Here is a 14,474-nt window from a genome sequence, read left to right as displayed (position 1 = left end):
TCACCAGCTTCTCCCCAACTGGGACTTGGGTGGAACCGACCCCGGTGGTTTCAGGCCGATCTGGGCAGTCACTCCCACTCATTCTCCTTCCCCAGTTACTATTTTGGGGATGAAGGCGAGACCCAGATCTAAGCCAAGCAGCACATGGCATTCCTCTCCTCAGAATAATCAGTTCCTGGTGAGTACAACTGAAAGAAACTTAAGTATTGTTGTTTTTGCCGATGACTGGAAGAGGCCTGTCTCCAACTGGATGTGACTGAGGAAATGTGTCAAGAGGAGCTGTTAGAAACCACATGAAGCCATGAGGGAAGCCAGTCTGAGGACGAGGCCAGTAGGTAAAGGGAGTCAGAGCCGTAGCTCTGATGCATGACACCTGGATCAAGCCCACTCTGATGCCCATACCCTGCCAGACATTCAAAAACTGTTCATGTTTATACATAGCTGAGTGGCTGCTCTTTCGACCTGCAACAAGAAGTGCACTTAGTGATATGTAAAAAGTTCCTCAGTCGTGTCTGACTCTTTGTGACCCCATAGACTATAGTCCATGGAATTCTCTAGGCTATAATACTGGAGTGGGTAGCCTTTCCCCCCTCCAGGGGATCTTCCCAACCCAGGGATCGAACCCAGGTCTCCCAAATAGCAGGTGGATTCTTTACCAGCTGAACCGCAAGGGAAACCCAAGAATACTGGAGTGGGTAGCATATCCCTTCTCCAGCAGATCTAAATGGTTGCTTAAAATGGATTATTTATTCTTCGTGAACACTGGCGTCAGGAAGTGTGGGACATTCAGACACACCAGAACATTTGTGACCAGTAGCACTGAACATTAAAATAACAAAAGTGGTGGAAAAGACCCTGGTGTTCCCTGGATGCCTAATGGTTAGGGCTCTGGACTTTTACTGCCTTAGCCTGGGTTCAGTCTTTGCTTGGGGAACTTAGATCCTGCAAGCCTGCAGCAAAACCAACCAACCAACCAAACACCCCCAAACCAACCAACCAAACAAAAAAGGCTCCAGAAAGAGGAGACTCGGGGAACTCTATATGTACACAAAGCTTCAGGTCAAGCTGAGGACATTCCTTCAACTGCAAAAACAACTATGAAAAGAGACTCCAGCGCGCAAGCTTATTGAATCCAGTAAGTATTTAACCCTAATATTAGGCTTGCTGCTACTTGCTCCCCCACCTTCTCCCACAAGCACGGGAACCGACTTTGACCGAACACACGGTCCCTGTTTCTTTCTCACCTGATGACTGTTTAAAATGACGTTGGACTTCCTTCGTGAAAAGGTTTATTAAAAAAAAATTTGAACAGACCACCATGAGAAACTTTGGCATCTGAAGCAGTTACTGTTATTGCTACCTCGAAAAAAAAATTTTCCCCCCTCACGAATAACTTGCCAACTTCTACCGCTTATTAGCTTGGGGTGGGGTCTTTCAGGACGGTTTAGCGAGACTGCAGGGGGGCTGGGATGTGGAAGGATGGAGGGTCCCCCTCTAGATCTTAGGGAACTCACAGACAGTGACCACCTTGTTAGGACTAGACCGCGGGTGTGTGTGCCAAGAGGAGAAATGTCCCCACGCTCTCATCCAGACACCTCCTCCACGCCCCTCCCCACAGTACTATCGGAAAGCAGACCACAGGCTGGAAATGCTCCAGCCCGGCGCTTATTTACTGAGAGCTCGGATTGGAACTCTGGCGCCCTGGGTTCCTGGTGCTCCCCTGGGTTTCCAGCCACATCCAACTTCGCAGAGTTCCCAGTACACTGGGCACGGAGGAGCTTGCCTTCTGGTACGAAGGTGAGGACGCCGGGCCAAGAAGGAGCGAGCATAAACCGGGAGCCGGTCCTGGACCCCCGCATTCTAAGACTGTGTAGGGCTGCGCCACCCTGGGACCCCAAGTCACAGCGCCCCCGCTTACAGCCGAGGTAAGGACCCGCCCACCTAGTGGAGGTTCAAACTAAGGACCCCACCCACCTGGCGGAGACTCCGAGATTAGGACCACGCCCACCTGGTGGAGACTCCGCGCAGAGGACCCCGCCCATCTGGGGGGAGACTCCGAGCCTAGGACCCCGTTCACCTGGTGCAGATTGGAGGGGCCCCAGCCTCCCTAGACGTGGACCCTCAGGTGCCGCGTGAGGTTGGTGTTCCGGCTGAAGGCCTTCCCGCACTCGCCGCAGGCGTAGGGCTTCTCCCCGGTGTGGATCCTTTGGTGCACGGTGAGCGAGGAGTTCTTGATGAAGGCCTTGCCGCACTGCGCGCACCGGTAGGGCTTCTCGCCCGTGTGGATGCGCTGGTGCTCGATGAGGTAGGCGCTCTGGCCGAAGGCCTTCCCGCACTCGCCGCAGGCGTAGGGCTTCTCGCCGGTATGGCCCACCTGGTGGACCACCAGCGACGAGCGGCCCGTGAAGTGCTTCTTGCAGACGGGGCAGGCGTAGGGCTTCTCGCCGGTGTGCAGGCGCTGATGCTGCGTCAGGGCCGAGTTCTTGCTGAAGGCCTTGCCGCAGCGGCTGCACTCGAAGGGCTTCACGCCGATGTGCAGCCGCTGGTGCTGGATCAGGTAGGAGCTCTGGCTGAAGGCCTTGCCGCACTCGCCGCACGCGTACGGCTTCTCGCCCGTGTGGTGGCGCCGGTGCAGCGTCAGCGACGAGCTCTTGTTGAAGGCGCGGCCGCAGTCCCCGCAGGCGTACGGCTTCTCGCCCGTGTGCGTGCGCCGGTGCTCCGTCAGGTGCATGCGCTGGCTGAAGGCGCGCCCGCACTCCCCGCAGGCGTAGGGCTTCTCGCCCGTGTGCGTGCGCCGGTGCACCAGCAAGTGCATGCTCTGGCTGAAGGCCTTGCCGCAGTCCCCGCACGCGAACGGCTTCTCGCCCGTGTGGACCCGCTCGTGCTGGGCGAGGGACGAGGTCTTCCGGAAGGCCTTGCCGCACGCGCCGCACGCGTAGGGCTTCTCGCCGGTGTGCGTGCGGCGGTGCACCGTCAGGTTCATGCGCTGGCTGAAGGCCTTGCCGCAGTCCCCGCAGGCGTACGGCTTCTCGCCCGTGTGCACGCGCCGGTGGGTGGTCAGCGACGAGCGCTCCAGGAACTGCTTCCCGCACGCGTCGCACCGGAAGGGCTTCTCGCCGGTGTGGATGCGCTGGTGTTTCGTCAGCGACGAGCTGCGGCCGAAAGCCTTGCCGCACTCGCTGCAGCCGTAGGCGCTCTTCTCCGCGTCCGGCCGGGAGGGATTCCCGAGGTCCGAGTGACCGGCGAGGCCCTTTCGCCGCATGGCCAACCCGGGGAGCGCCGGGGGGCACTAGGGGGCAAACTCCCGGGAGGTTCCCCGCTGCCCCGGTCGGGTCCGAGCGCTCCCCCGCGGCGTGTCCCCGCGGTCACCCTGCATGCGCGCTCCGCCCAGGGACCCCCGGCCCCGTGCCTCGCGGGCTCTTCTGCGGATGGTCAGTCTTCAGAAATCTCCTCCTTCGGGCCCGCTTCTTTCACTGCGGGCCGAGTGTCCACGTCTGGAGGGGGAGCAGGAAGAGAGGCGGAAACGCGCGGGGTTAGTGCTAGAAAGAAGGAATTTCCCAAGCCCGGGGATGGATAAACCGCGGGGCACAGAGGGAGACGCTAAGAACAGAGCAATGCGCTGGCGGCACACGCGGCTCGAGCGGGCAGAACCGACCGAGGAGGGGAGCTGACAATAAGGGGTGTCCCTTTGGGAGCTCGGAGGAGGGCAGGGGGCGGGCCAGGAGGCTCGCAAACCCGAGTAAGGGGTTACTTCAGGGTCCATCCTGAGCATCCCCTACCGGCTTCTGGGAGTATCAGCTTTTCTTAGAAAGAATACAGCTGCGGTTGGTGGCGTGTGAAGGTTCCAGCTCCATCCCTCCCCAACCCACCCGGCGGGGGGCCTCACTCCCATCCTCAGATGCCCAGTTTGGGGCGCAGGTACCCCCGTGGGCTGCCTCCAGACATCTTTTTACACATCCATCCTTCCTTGCGAATCACGGCCAAGGGGAGTCTCCAGCCCCCTCCTACAAGTATCCTGTTCATTTCTGTTTCCAGTCTGAGTTCCGTTACAGAGTGGGAACTCTGTAACCTAGACCTAATGGCTCTATTCCTGACATTTAAAAACAGATCTTACACAACGTCATGAAAAGTGTGAGGATACAATCACTAAAAGTCCTTACTTCTATGAGGCAATTAAAAGCATATAAATCCCCACCTGACCTCACCAGCACTGGAGTTTGAGAGCCCCTCGGCTAAGTGATGCCAGACCTTCATGGTCTGGACTTAAGCAGCTTCTTCTTTTAAAAAAATGTACTTATTTTTAATTGGAGGATAACTGCTTTACAACATTGTGTTGGCTCAGTATCTTCTGTATGCTGATGCCTCTCAAGCCTATGTGCCACACCTCCCCCCAAACTCTTTAGAGTCCCTTGGACTTCAAGGAGATCAACCCAGTCAATCCTAAGGGGAATCAACCGTGAATATTCATTGGAAGGACTGATCCTGAAACTAAAGCTCTGATACTCTGGCCACCTGACACGAAAAGCCAAATCACTGGAAAAGACCCTGATGCTGGTAAAGATTGAGGGCAGGAGGAGAAGGGGATGACAGAAGATGAGATGGTTGGATGGCATCACCAACTCGATGGACATGAGTTTGAGCAATCTCCGAGAGAGAGTGAAGGACAGGGAAAGCTGGTGTCCTGTGGTCCATGGGGTCACAAAGAGTCAAATACAGCGTAGCAACTGAACAACAATGAGGGACACCGTTCCACGTCGGTGCCTACAAAGAGCACTCATCTTTGAAAAACATGGTTTCTATCATACGGCTACACCTTGATACCTTAGTCAATCCTGTATAGGTGGGCATTTAGGTCATTTTTTTCCCCCTGTGGAAAACTCTGCACACTTAGAGAAAGATTTCTTAAAGGATAGATCTCTAAAAATTAACGTTTTGAAAATTCGGCTGATAAAGCCAAGCTGTCCTCCAAAAGAGTTGTCCCAACATTATACCCCCAAAAGGACAGAGTCCCTTTCTGATAACTTCATAATTCAGGTTATTGTTCTTTACCATCTCTGTGTACCTCATGAGCAAAAACTATTTCTTTGGCTCAGTTTATATTAATAGTTCTTTGACTACTAGTAAGGTTTAAAGGGGCTTCCCTGATGGCTCAGCAGGTAAACAACCCACCTGCAATGCAGAAGACACAGGAGACATGGGTTCGATAACTGGGTTGGGAAGACCCCCTGGAGAAGGAAATGGCAACCACTCCAGTATTCTTGTATGAAAAATTCCATGGACAGAGGAGCCTGGTGGGCTACAGTCCATGGAGTCACAAAGAGTCAGACATGACTGAGCAATTAAGCACAAGGTTTAAAAATCTTTTATAAAGTGTGATCCCATGTATTTCCACATCTATGAATTGCCGGCTATAAGTCTGGCCATCCTTCAGCCTTTTTCTTATTTATTCTTAGGAGCTCTTTATATAATTATAATCCTCTCAAGGTTAGGGTTTCTCTGGTGACTCAGACAGTAGAGAATCTCCTAGCAATATGTGAGACCCGGGTTCGATCCCTGGGTCGAGAAAAGCCCCTGGAGAAGGGAATGGAAACCCACTCCAGTATTCTTGCCTGGAGAATTACATGGACAGAGGAACCTGGCAGGCTACAAAGTTGAACATGATTGAGCTACTGTCACCTTCACTTTGAGCTTCCCTGGTGGCTCAGATGATAAAGAATCTGCCTGCAATGCGGGAAGACCTGGGTTCAATCCCTGGGTTGGGAATATCCCCTGGAGAAGGGATAGGCAACCCACTCAAGTATTCTTGCCTGAAGAATTACATGGTCAGAGGAGCCTGGTGGGCTACAGTCCATGGGGTCGCAAAGAGTCGAACATGACTGAGTGACTAACACTTTCACTTTCAATCCTTTGACTGCTATCCATGTGGTAAATATTATTCCCCATTTCATCATCTGTCAACTTTAGTTTTAGCTTTGAGTAGAGTGATTCCCACGTCATCACATCTGTCCATCTTTTATCTCTTTGTAGTCCTCATGTGACAGGCTGATGGCAAGTAAGTCAGCAAAGCAGCCCCTCACCCAGCGAAACTAGGTTCTGGAGGTTCTCCAGCATCGCGTCCCTTCTGGGCAGGCTCCAGCTGGTGCCACTCCTCCTGGGTGAAGTCCACAGTTACATCCCTGAATATCACTGACTCATGCAAGAGAAAACCCACAACCACTTGCCACAGGGCCCTCCTTACAGAGGTCTGGAGGAATGGATGGAAAAGCTGGAAGGGTTTAGGAAAGGCACACGGGATGTATCTGAAGTCATTTCAACAAGGACCTGCTCCTCGGTTTTCTCCATGCCTCATTATTTGGGGATGGCCCTCTGACAGAGAAACAAAACAGATGTGAGGCTGTTTAGAGCAGAAAGTCACAGACTTGAGAGACAGAGAAGGAATCAAAGCAAAATGATCATAACCCAGTGAATCAACATATTCATGGTTGTGTTAGTCACTCAGTCGTGTCTGACTCTTTGCAACCCCAAGGACTGTAGCCCGCCAGGCTCCTCTGTCCATGGAATTCTCCAGGCAAGAGTACTGGAGTGGGTAGGTATTCCCTTCTCCAGGAGATCTTCCCAACCTGGGGATTGAACCCAGATCTCCAGCATTGCAGGCAGAACCTTTACCATCTGAGTCACCAGGGAAGCCCCAGCAAAGGCAGAAAGCTAGATGGAATCCAGTCATTCACCAAGGATGCCTGAGCCTCTACCAAGCTGTAGGCACTGAACGAGGTGCTGGGAGACCGACATGGGAGGTTTAAGAACTAACTCCTCACAGGAGCAGCAGGTGAGAACACCAGTAACTGACCCACAATCTGGTAGATACTGTCATGAAGGTACAAACAAAATTCTCCAAGTTTCTGAGCAATGGCAGCTTTAGGGGGCATCTGGGAAGACTTTGGAAAGATGGCATGGAGTGTAGTCTGTGGGGGAGGTTCAGTGGTCAGGTCCTTGGGGGAGATTCTGGAGGGAGGAAGAGTTTGGGCCGAGACCTGAGGCTTAAAAGGCAGATTAGACCATTGAGGAATGGTGAGAAGTTCATGAGGTGGAAACGTAAGTGCCTTTATGACTGAGCTGACAGTCCTGGGGATGAAATGAATGTGGCTAAGCAGAGCAGAGGATGACGATGATGCTGGTGATGATGATGGTGGTGACGACGATGACGGTTATGGTAATGATAATGGTAGTGATGATGATGGTGACGTCAACTGGAGCTCACCACATGACACCTGTCACTTCATAGGCAGCTGCTGTGTGCCAGGTACTATTCTTCCCACCCCCGTCCCTGTACCCACCAGGTCCTATTCTAACTGTTACAGGGTGAATTATGCTCCCTCCCCTCTAAATCCATGTGTTGAAGTCTACCCCCAGCACCTGAGAATGGGGCCTTCTTTGCAAACAGGGCCATTGGTTAAGATGAGGTCCTACTGGAGTAGGTGGGCCCTAATCTCACTGGTGCCCATATCAAAAGGGGAAATGTGGACACAGAGACACATCCACATGGAGAACACGGTGTGAAAGTTGGAATTGTGGTGCCACAGCCCAGGAAATACTGTAAGGTGGGAGAAAAAAAAGGCCTGGAACTGACCCTCCTTTAGAGCCTTCTGCAGGCATATGGCCCCACCAACATCTTGACTTTATTTTGTTTTCGTCTGTCCGTTTGGCTGCACTGTGTCTTCCCTGCAGCACATGGGCTCTTGGTCGTGATGCATGAGTTGTGGCGCCTGGGCTTAGTAGACCCGAGGCGTGTGGGATCTTAGTTCCCCAGCCAGGGATCAAACCCGCATCCCCTGCATTGGAAGGTGGACTCTTAACCACTGGACCACCATCAAAGTCCCCCAGTACCTTGATTCTGGACTTCCAGACTCCAGAACTGTGAGAAAACATTTGTTGTTTAAGCCTCCCTCTCCATGGTACTTTGCTGTGGCAGCCCTAGCAAACCCATACATCTGCCCTCAGTTCAGTTCAGTTGCTCAGTCGTGTCCGACTCTTCGTGACCCCATGAATCACAGCACGCCAGGCCTCCCTGTCCATCACCAACTCCCGGAGTTCACTCAAATTCATGTCCATCGAGTTGGTGATGCAATCTAGCCATCTCATTCTCTGTTGTCCCCTTCTCCTTCTGCCCCCAATCCTTCCCAGCATCAGAGTCTTTTCCACTGAGTCAACTCGTCGTATGAGGTGGCCAAAGTATTGGAGTTTCAGCTTTAGCATCAGTCTTTCCAGTGAACACCCAGAATTGATCTCCTTTAGAATGGACTGGTTGGATCTCCTTGCAGTCCAAGGGACTCTCAAGACTCTTCTCCAGCACCACAGTTCAAAAGCATCAAATCTTTGGCGATCAGCCTTCTTCACAGTCCAACTCTCACATCCATACATGACCACTGGAAAAACCATAGCCTTGACTAGACGGACCTTTGTTGGCAAAGTAATGTCTCTGCTTTTTTCACTACTATTTCCCCAGTGTTTGGTACAATGCCTGGCATATAATAGGCAATGAACAGTTCTTTTTTTTTTTTAATCTGTATTTCTTTATTTATTTGGCTGCGTGGGGTCTTCGTTGTGGCACTCTGGATCTTCAGTCTTCCTTGTGGTGTGTGAGATCTTTAGTTGCGGCATGCAGACTCTTAGCTGAGGAATGTAGGCGCTAGTTCCCTGACCAGGGAATGGACCTGGGCCCCCTGCCTTGGGAATGCAGAGTCTTAGCCAGTGGGCCACCAGGGAAGTCCCTCAATGGACAGTGCTTGAATGGATCAATGGGTAAGGAGGCCGTGAGGATTAAATGAATTAATCCATGTTTAATGCCCAGCATACAGAAGGTGCTTAATTACCATCAGCTACTGTTACTGCCACCCACCCCACAGGTCCTTGGCTCTCCTGAATGCTCTAAGCCCCCCACCCCGTGGACCCTGAGCTGACTTAACCTCCTGAGAGGAGGCCTCACCTCCTGGCCAGTTCTGTCATGGCCCCATGTGCCCACCCAGGGGCTCTGGGCTCATATGGGGCTCCTCTGCCTCGTGGGTCACTCCTACTGGATAAGGAAGCAGTACCGGGCAGTGGCTGAGAGTGTGGGCTCAGGAGCCTGAAAGCCTGCAATGAAATGCTGGCTCTATACCTCAACGGTGGTGTTTCCTTGGGCATCTGCCTTAACCTCGCCGAGCTTCAGTTGCTCAATGGGCTTCATAATAACCGTGTCCCCCTCCATTGGTGTCATAGAGTGGAAAGGGGGAACACATACATGGTTCCAGCACAGTATCTGGTGTGGCTGCACTAAGTTCTCAGTGAACATCAACTGTTTGTTAGGTTTTATTAATTTTGACATCTGATTTGTATATTTTATATATGTATTAGTAGTCATAGCTATTATTATTATATGATATTATTATTTGATTCTTTGGCCCATATGTCCTTTGGCTAGTCCTGATAATAATTCTTTTTTAGTATATGTGCTGCAGAAGCAAGCACTAATAATTCTTTTTAAAAAAAACACTTTATGAGGTGTGATTGACATAGAAAATCTGTACGTATTTAGTTAATACAACTTGATAAGTTTGGAAAGTGTACACCCATGGAACATCACCACAATTGAGGCCATAAGCTTATCCATCACCTCCAAAAGTTTCCTCCTGCTCCCTTTGGTTTTTAATTTACTTTTATTTTAAAAATAATGTCTTCAGAGAGTCTTCTCTTAGTATACCCCATCTCGATGAACTTGCTCACTACATAATGTATTTACTGAGCAGCCTCCATGCTCTGTGTTTGGGCTGTGGCGCGGGGGTGGACGAGTCCACTGAAAACACAATGGACAGTCCTGGAAGTCTCAGAGCCAACACTTTACAGCAAATGATGTTGCAGGGCAGATAGCAGGGGCCACTCTCCTCTGGACAGCTGAGGAGACTTCCCTGGAAGTAAAGTTTAGCCCCAAAAGCATCAAACCTGAGTTTTTTGCATGTGCATGTCCAAGGCCACTCATTTTAGTGCTTCATCTGTTTTGCTTTCCTGTCTAACAGCACAAACCAATTCACCACAAGGAAATCCTCCCCAAGTTCCAGAGGTGAAGATAGGTGAAGATTTTTAAAAAATCAATGTGATTAAGGAAAAAAAAAACACTTTAAGAAAAAACCCCAGCTATACTGAAACAAAAACAGTTGACAAGTCCTTCTAAATTATGTAGGTAAAAGAAGAAATCAAGACAATAATCACAGACAAGTGAGAAATGAAGACCTCATGGTGCAGTTGCTTTGGAAAATACTCTTGACAGTTCCTTAGATGGTTAAACAGAGTTACAGTACAACCCAGCAATTCCACTCCTAAATATACACCCAAAAGAACTGAGAACATGTGTTCAAACTAATGTCTGAACTGCAGCATTCCTAATAACCAAAAAGTGGAAACAACCCAAATGCCTATCGACCAATGAATGAATAAAATAACACGTGGTCTAACCACACAGTGGAATATTATCCAGTCATTAAAAGCAATGAAGCACTGACATATATTAAAATGTGGATGAACTTCAGAGCAAATCCAGAGACAAACAAGTAAATGACTTGACCAGGGGCTGGTCAATGGAGGGAATGGGAGTGAGTGCCAATGGGGACACATTTCCATTTGGGATGATGAAAATGTTCCAAAATTGACTGTGGTAATGGTTGCACAACTATGTGAATATACAATAAACCAATGAATTGTACATTTTGTGGTATGTGGGGTGTATCCTGATACAGGTGTATTAAGGCACAACACATTAGAACTTATAGGAACTAACACATTTAGACATTGAAATAAATTCCAGGTGGATTCAGAAGTTCACTGTTAACACTGAAATGATAAATGGGATAAAAAGAAACAAAATACAAGTGGTGTGTGACCTGAATTGGATGGAGAAACCCTTTCACAGCTTAAAAACAATGGAAGGCACCAAAGGAGGAGAGAGACTCAATTTTGAAAGTAAGAAATGCTTTTGGGCACAAAAATTATAAAATAAGAAACAAAAAGCAAAGCTGGGAAGTATATTTGCCACAAATATTTTCACACACACTTCTTTAAAATCTTCAAAGATACTAGGATTCCTGGAGACTGGGAAAGCACAGGATAGATCATTTAACCCCCCACAGAAATGGCTAATAAACATTTTTTAAAAAATCAAACCTCACTAATATACACATAATGTTACTCAGAAAAGATCTTGTGACACCATTTCTCACCTATCATGCTCAAAGCTTATATCATTTGTCACTTAAATCCATTTATCCATGCATCCATTTATCACTTGTATCCAACTTGCAGTGGCTCTGTGCCTGCCAATGCAGAAAATGAGGGTTCAATCCCTGGGTTGGGCAGATCCCCTGGAGAAGGCAATGGCAACACACTCCAGTATTCTTGCCTGGAAAATTCCATGAACAGATAAGCCTGGTGGGCTGCAGTTCATAGGGTTGCAGAGTCAGACATGGCTGAGCACGCACACGCATGCACAATAAATACCCAACAGCCATTTAAAACTGGAGACAAATAAATATCCAACAGTGGGGGAATGATTAAGTAAGCCAGGTACAGCCCCAAGATAAAATTTCTATAGAGTCATTAAAACAGATTTTACCAAAGAGTTTTTAACAATGTAGAGAAACGTTCAGGAAGAAATCTTTGACGAAAAAGCAAGAAAGAAAACATTCTAAGCTGGGGTGATTAATATTTTTGCAAAACAATATGTTTCCAGAGAGAGAAATACACAACATTTGAGGGTGGTTACCTCCTGGGATGAAATCCGGGTAATTCTGATCCTGTGTGCTATACTCTTCTGGATTTTCTAAGTTTTTTTTTTGGCTCCGCCACATGGCATGCAGGGTCTTCCCCAACCAGGGATCGAACTCATGTGCCCTGCACTGGGAGCACAGAATTTTAACCACTGGACCACCAGGGAAGTCCTGGATTGTCTAAGCTTTTTATAACGATCATGCATTTCCTAACCTTTGGGGAATTTTCTTTTATGACACATTATTTACAGCATTGAAAAATGATTTTTAAGAAGTAAAATCCACCAATATCAGATGGACCTGAGATGCACTGATTATGCACCCAAACAAGTGATATTTGTAAAGTTTTCAAAGGCTGGGGAAATCATTACTGATTAAAGTAGGATGAAAAAAAAACAAAACTCCAAGATAAAAATAGCAGAGTCAATTCTGGATCAGTTTCAAAACCTAATCATCAGAGAAGACAATAAATGATACACAAATAATCCACGTGGTTATCTCTGGGGACAGGTACCATGGGTGAATATACTGTCTCACCTACAGGTTACTGGATTTTCCCTATTTTCTATAAAGAGTATTTATATATTTTTATATTGAGATATTTCTGGCATAAAAGCAAGTTTAGTGATAAGTTCAATATACAGCCATATGTGTACCACCCGTTAAAACATCAGGAAACTTTACACTGAGAGCGGGGACGCCTGCCCGTGAGCAGCACCCAGGGTGTCCTCCCTTCCCAGGGGTGACTGCTGGCTGAAAGGTGTGGGTCTCATTCCAGCGAGCCTTGTACACATTTAAACCTTCCCTTTCTAGGTGCCCTCCTGCATCTCCTGAGGGCCCCCAGGGCAGAATCGGTCACTCCCCAGCTGTCCTGACCTCCTCAGTTAACCAAAGCCACTGTCGGGGCAGGCAAGAGGCTTCAGGGTTTTAAGGGGGCAGAGTGGACGGAGGCATCACCTCTGAGCAGCAGGTGGGTGGAGCCCCCAGGAGGTGAGGACACAGTCCCCGGGCAGGCCTAGGGGTCAGAGGGTCATTCCCTGGGCAGAAGCCCAAACCTGTGGGCTGAGCCTCTGGAAAGGAGAGGCAGGCAGCAGGACTCACCAGGGCATCATCAGTCAGCAGCTGGGTGGCCACCCCTCCACTGCCCACAGTGACCTGGAACAGCAGGCTGTGGGCTGGGGAGAGAAAGGGAGGCATGGTGAGAGGTCAGGCCTAGGTCCGCCTCACAGTGCAGACACAACAAACACACACTTGCCCCCAGAGAGGCAGGAGGGAGGGACACACACACACACATGCGCGCGTTAATAGCAAACACTCAGGTGCTTGCCACCCGCAAAGCCCTGGACCAACATTTCTCACTTAATCCTAATACCCCTGAAAGGTGGGCACTATTTCCACCACCCCATTTCACCATATGATATCTATATGTGGAAGCTAAAATACGACAGAAATGCACATATCAATGAAACAGACTCACAGAGAGAGCAGACTTGCGGTTGCAAGGAGGAGCAGGGGCATCAGGGAAGGATGGACTGGGAGTCTGGGGTTAGCAGATGCAAATTATTATATAGAATGGAGAAACAGCAAGGTCCCACTGTATAGCACAGAATAGTACATTCAATATCCTGTGACAAACCATAATGGAAAAGGATATGAAAAAGCATATAAATGCATAACTAAATTGCTTTGCTGTACAGCAGAAATTAACACATTGTAAATCCACTGTACTTCAATTAAAAAGAGAACATTATCAATTTAAATGTTGGTCCCCATAAATTTTAAACAGTGAAATTTCAAATAAAAAAGCAATATAATTATTTTTTTAAAAGAAGCCCCACTGTACATCACAAAGGATCATAAACACACAGGCTGGTGTCTTCCACAAAACTCAGAGCACCATGCCTTGCACACACAAATGCCTGAACAAGCGGTCAGCAAAAACGTCCTCTAGCTTAAAATTCTTCTATGGCTTCCCAGGGGCGTTAGAAATCAGGAGTCTTCAACACTGCCCACCTGGCCTTTATGGTCTGCCCTGAGGACCCTCCCTCTCCCACTCTACTTCCCTCTCAAACACTTGGTCTCACGTGCACTGGCCTTCGCAGCTGCTGTTCCCTCTGTCAGAAATGCTCTTCCCTTGGCTGGCTCCTTCTCACCGTCAATTCAAACGTCACCTCCGTGGAGAAGTTTCCCACTCCCAGGGCCCAGAGCTCAAGCATTAATAGCAACCACCCCTCACCCTCTGCCATCTTCTTATAGCCCGCATCATTGCTGACAACTGTCTCTTTAAAAAGTTATCTTCAAGTTTGTCATCTGTCTTCCCTCCCCAAGAACGAAAGCCCCGGGGATGCAGAAATGATCATATGTGGATTGTGATTCTGGCATCCAGTTTGTTGTTGTTTAGTCGCTAAGTCACGTCTGACTCTTTGCAACCCCTTGGAAAAGTGACAGGTGAGACAGGTGGACACCTGGATGACACTCTCACAAAGGCACCATGGACAGAAATAAAGGCAGATACAGAACTAAGGATGTGGACACGGGTGGTCACCCAGGGATATCCCCCATGAGGGACAGGCAAAGACTAGACACAGGGGACACCCACACAGACCAAGACAGGCAGACACACACACGCAGACAGCGATTCGCCTCCTTCCCCATCTCATCCGATTAGGCTGGTAACGGCTT

General features: G+C 49.2%; 1 protein-coding gene across 11 annotated transcripts in view; it reads right to left on the bottom strand.

Moving 5' to 3' along the window:
* The window catches only part of ZNF71 (zinc finger protein 71), a 30,409-nt gene that overhangs the window by 8,837 nt on the left and 7,098 nt on the right, over positions 1–14,474 (bottom strand). For 2 of the 11 annotated variants that reach the window (XM_088830410.1, XM_088830409.1), the window contains exons 2-4: positions 12,894–12,967; positions 11,789–11,921; positions 1,296–3,494 (exon numbers count right to left, since the gene is read on the bottom strand). In XM_088830410.1, coding sequence (XP_088686536.1) covers positions 2,108–3,262 — 1,155 coding nt within the window. In that variant the 5' untranslated portion in view covers positions 3,263–3,494; positions 11,789–11,921; positions 12,894–12,967 and the 3' untranslated portion in view covers positions 1,296–2,107. Of the gene's footprint in view, positions 1–1,295; positions 3,495–11,788; positions 11,922–12,893; positions 12,968–13,269; positions 13,418–14,474 lie in introns of those variants that run through there. The other 9 variants (XM_088830407.1, XM_088830404.1, XM_088830408.1 and 6 more) reach the window with 8 other exon arrangements.

Source organism: Moschus berezovskii, chromosome 22, assembly GCF_049115385.1.
Source record: "Moschus berezovskii isolate FMDL1 chromosome 22, NW_MosBer_1.0, whole genome shotgun sequence".
Taxonomy (NCBI): domain Eukaryota; kingdom Metazoa; phylum Chordata; class Mammalia; order Artiodactyla; family Moschidae; genus Moschus; species Moschus berezovskii.
This window is presented reverse-complemented; position numbering and strand designations above follow the sequence as displayed.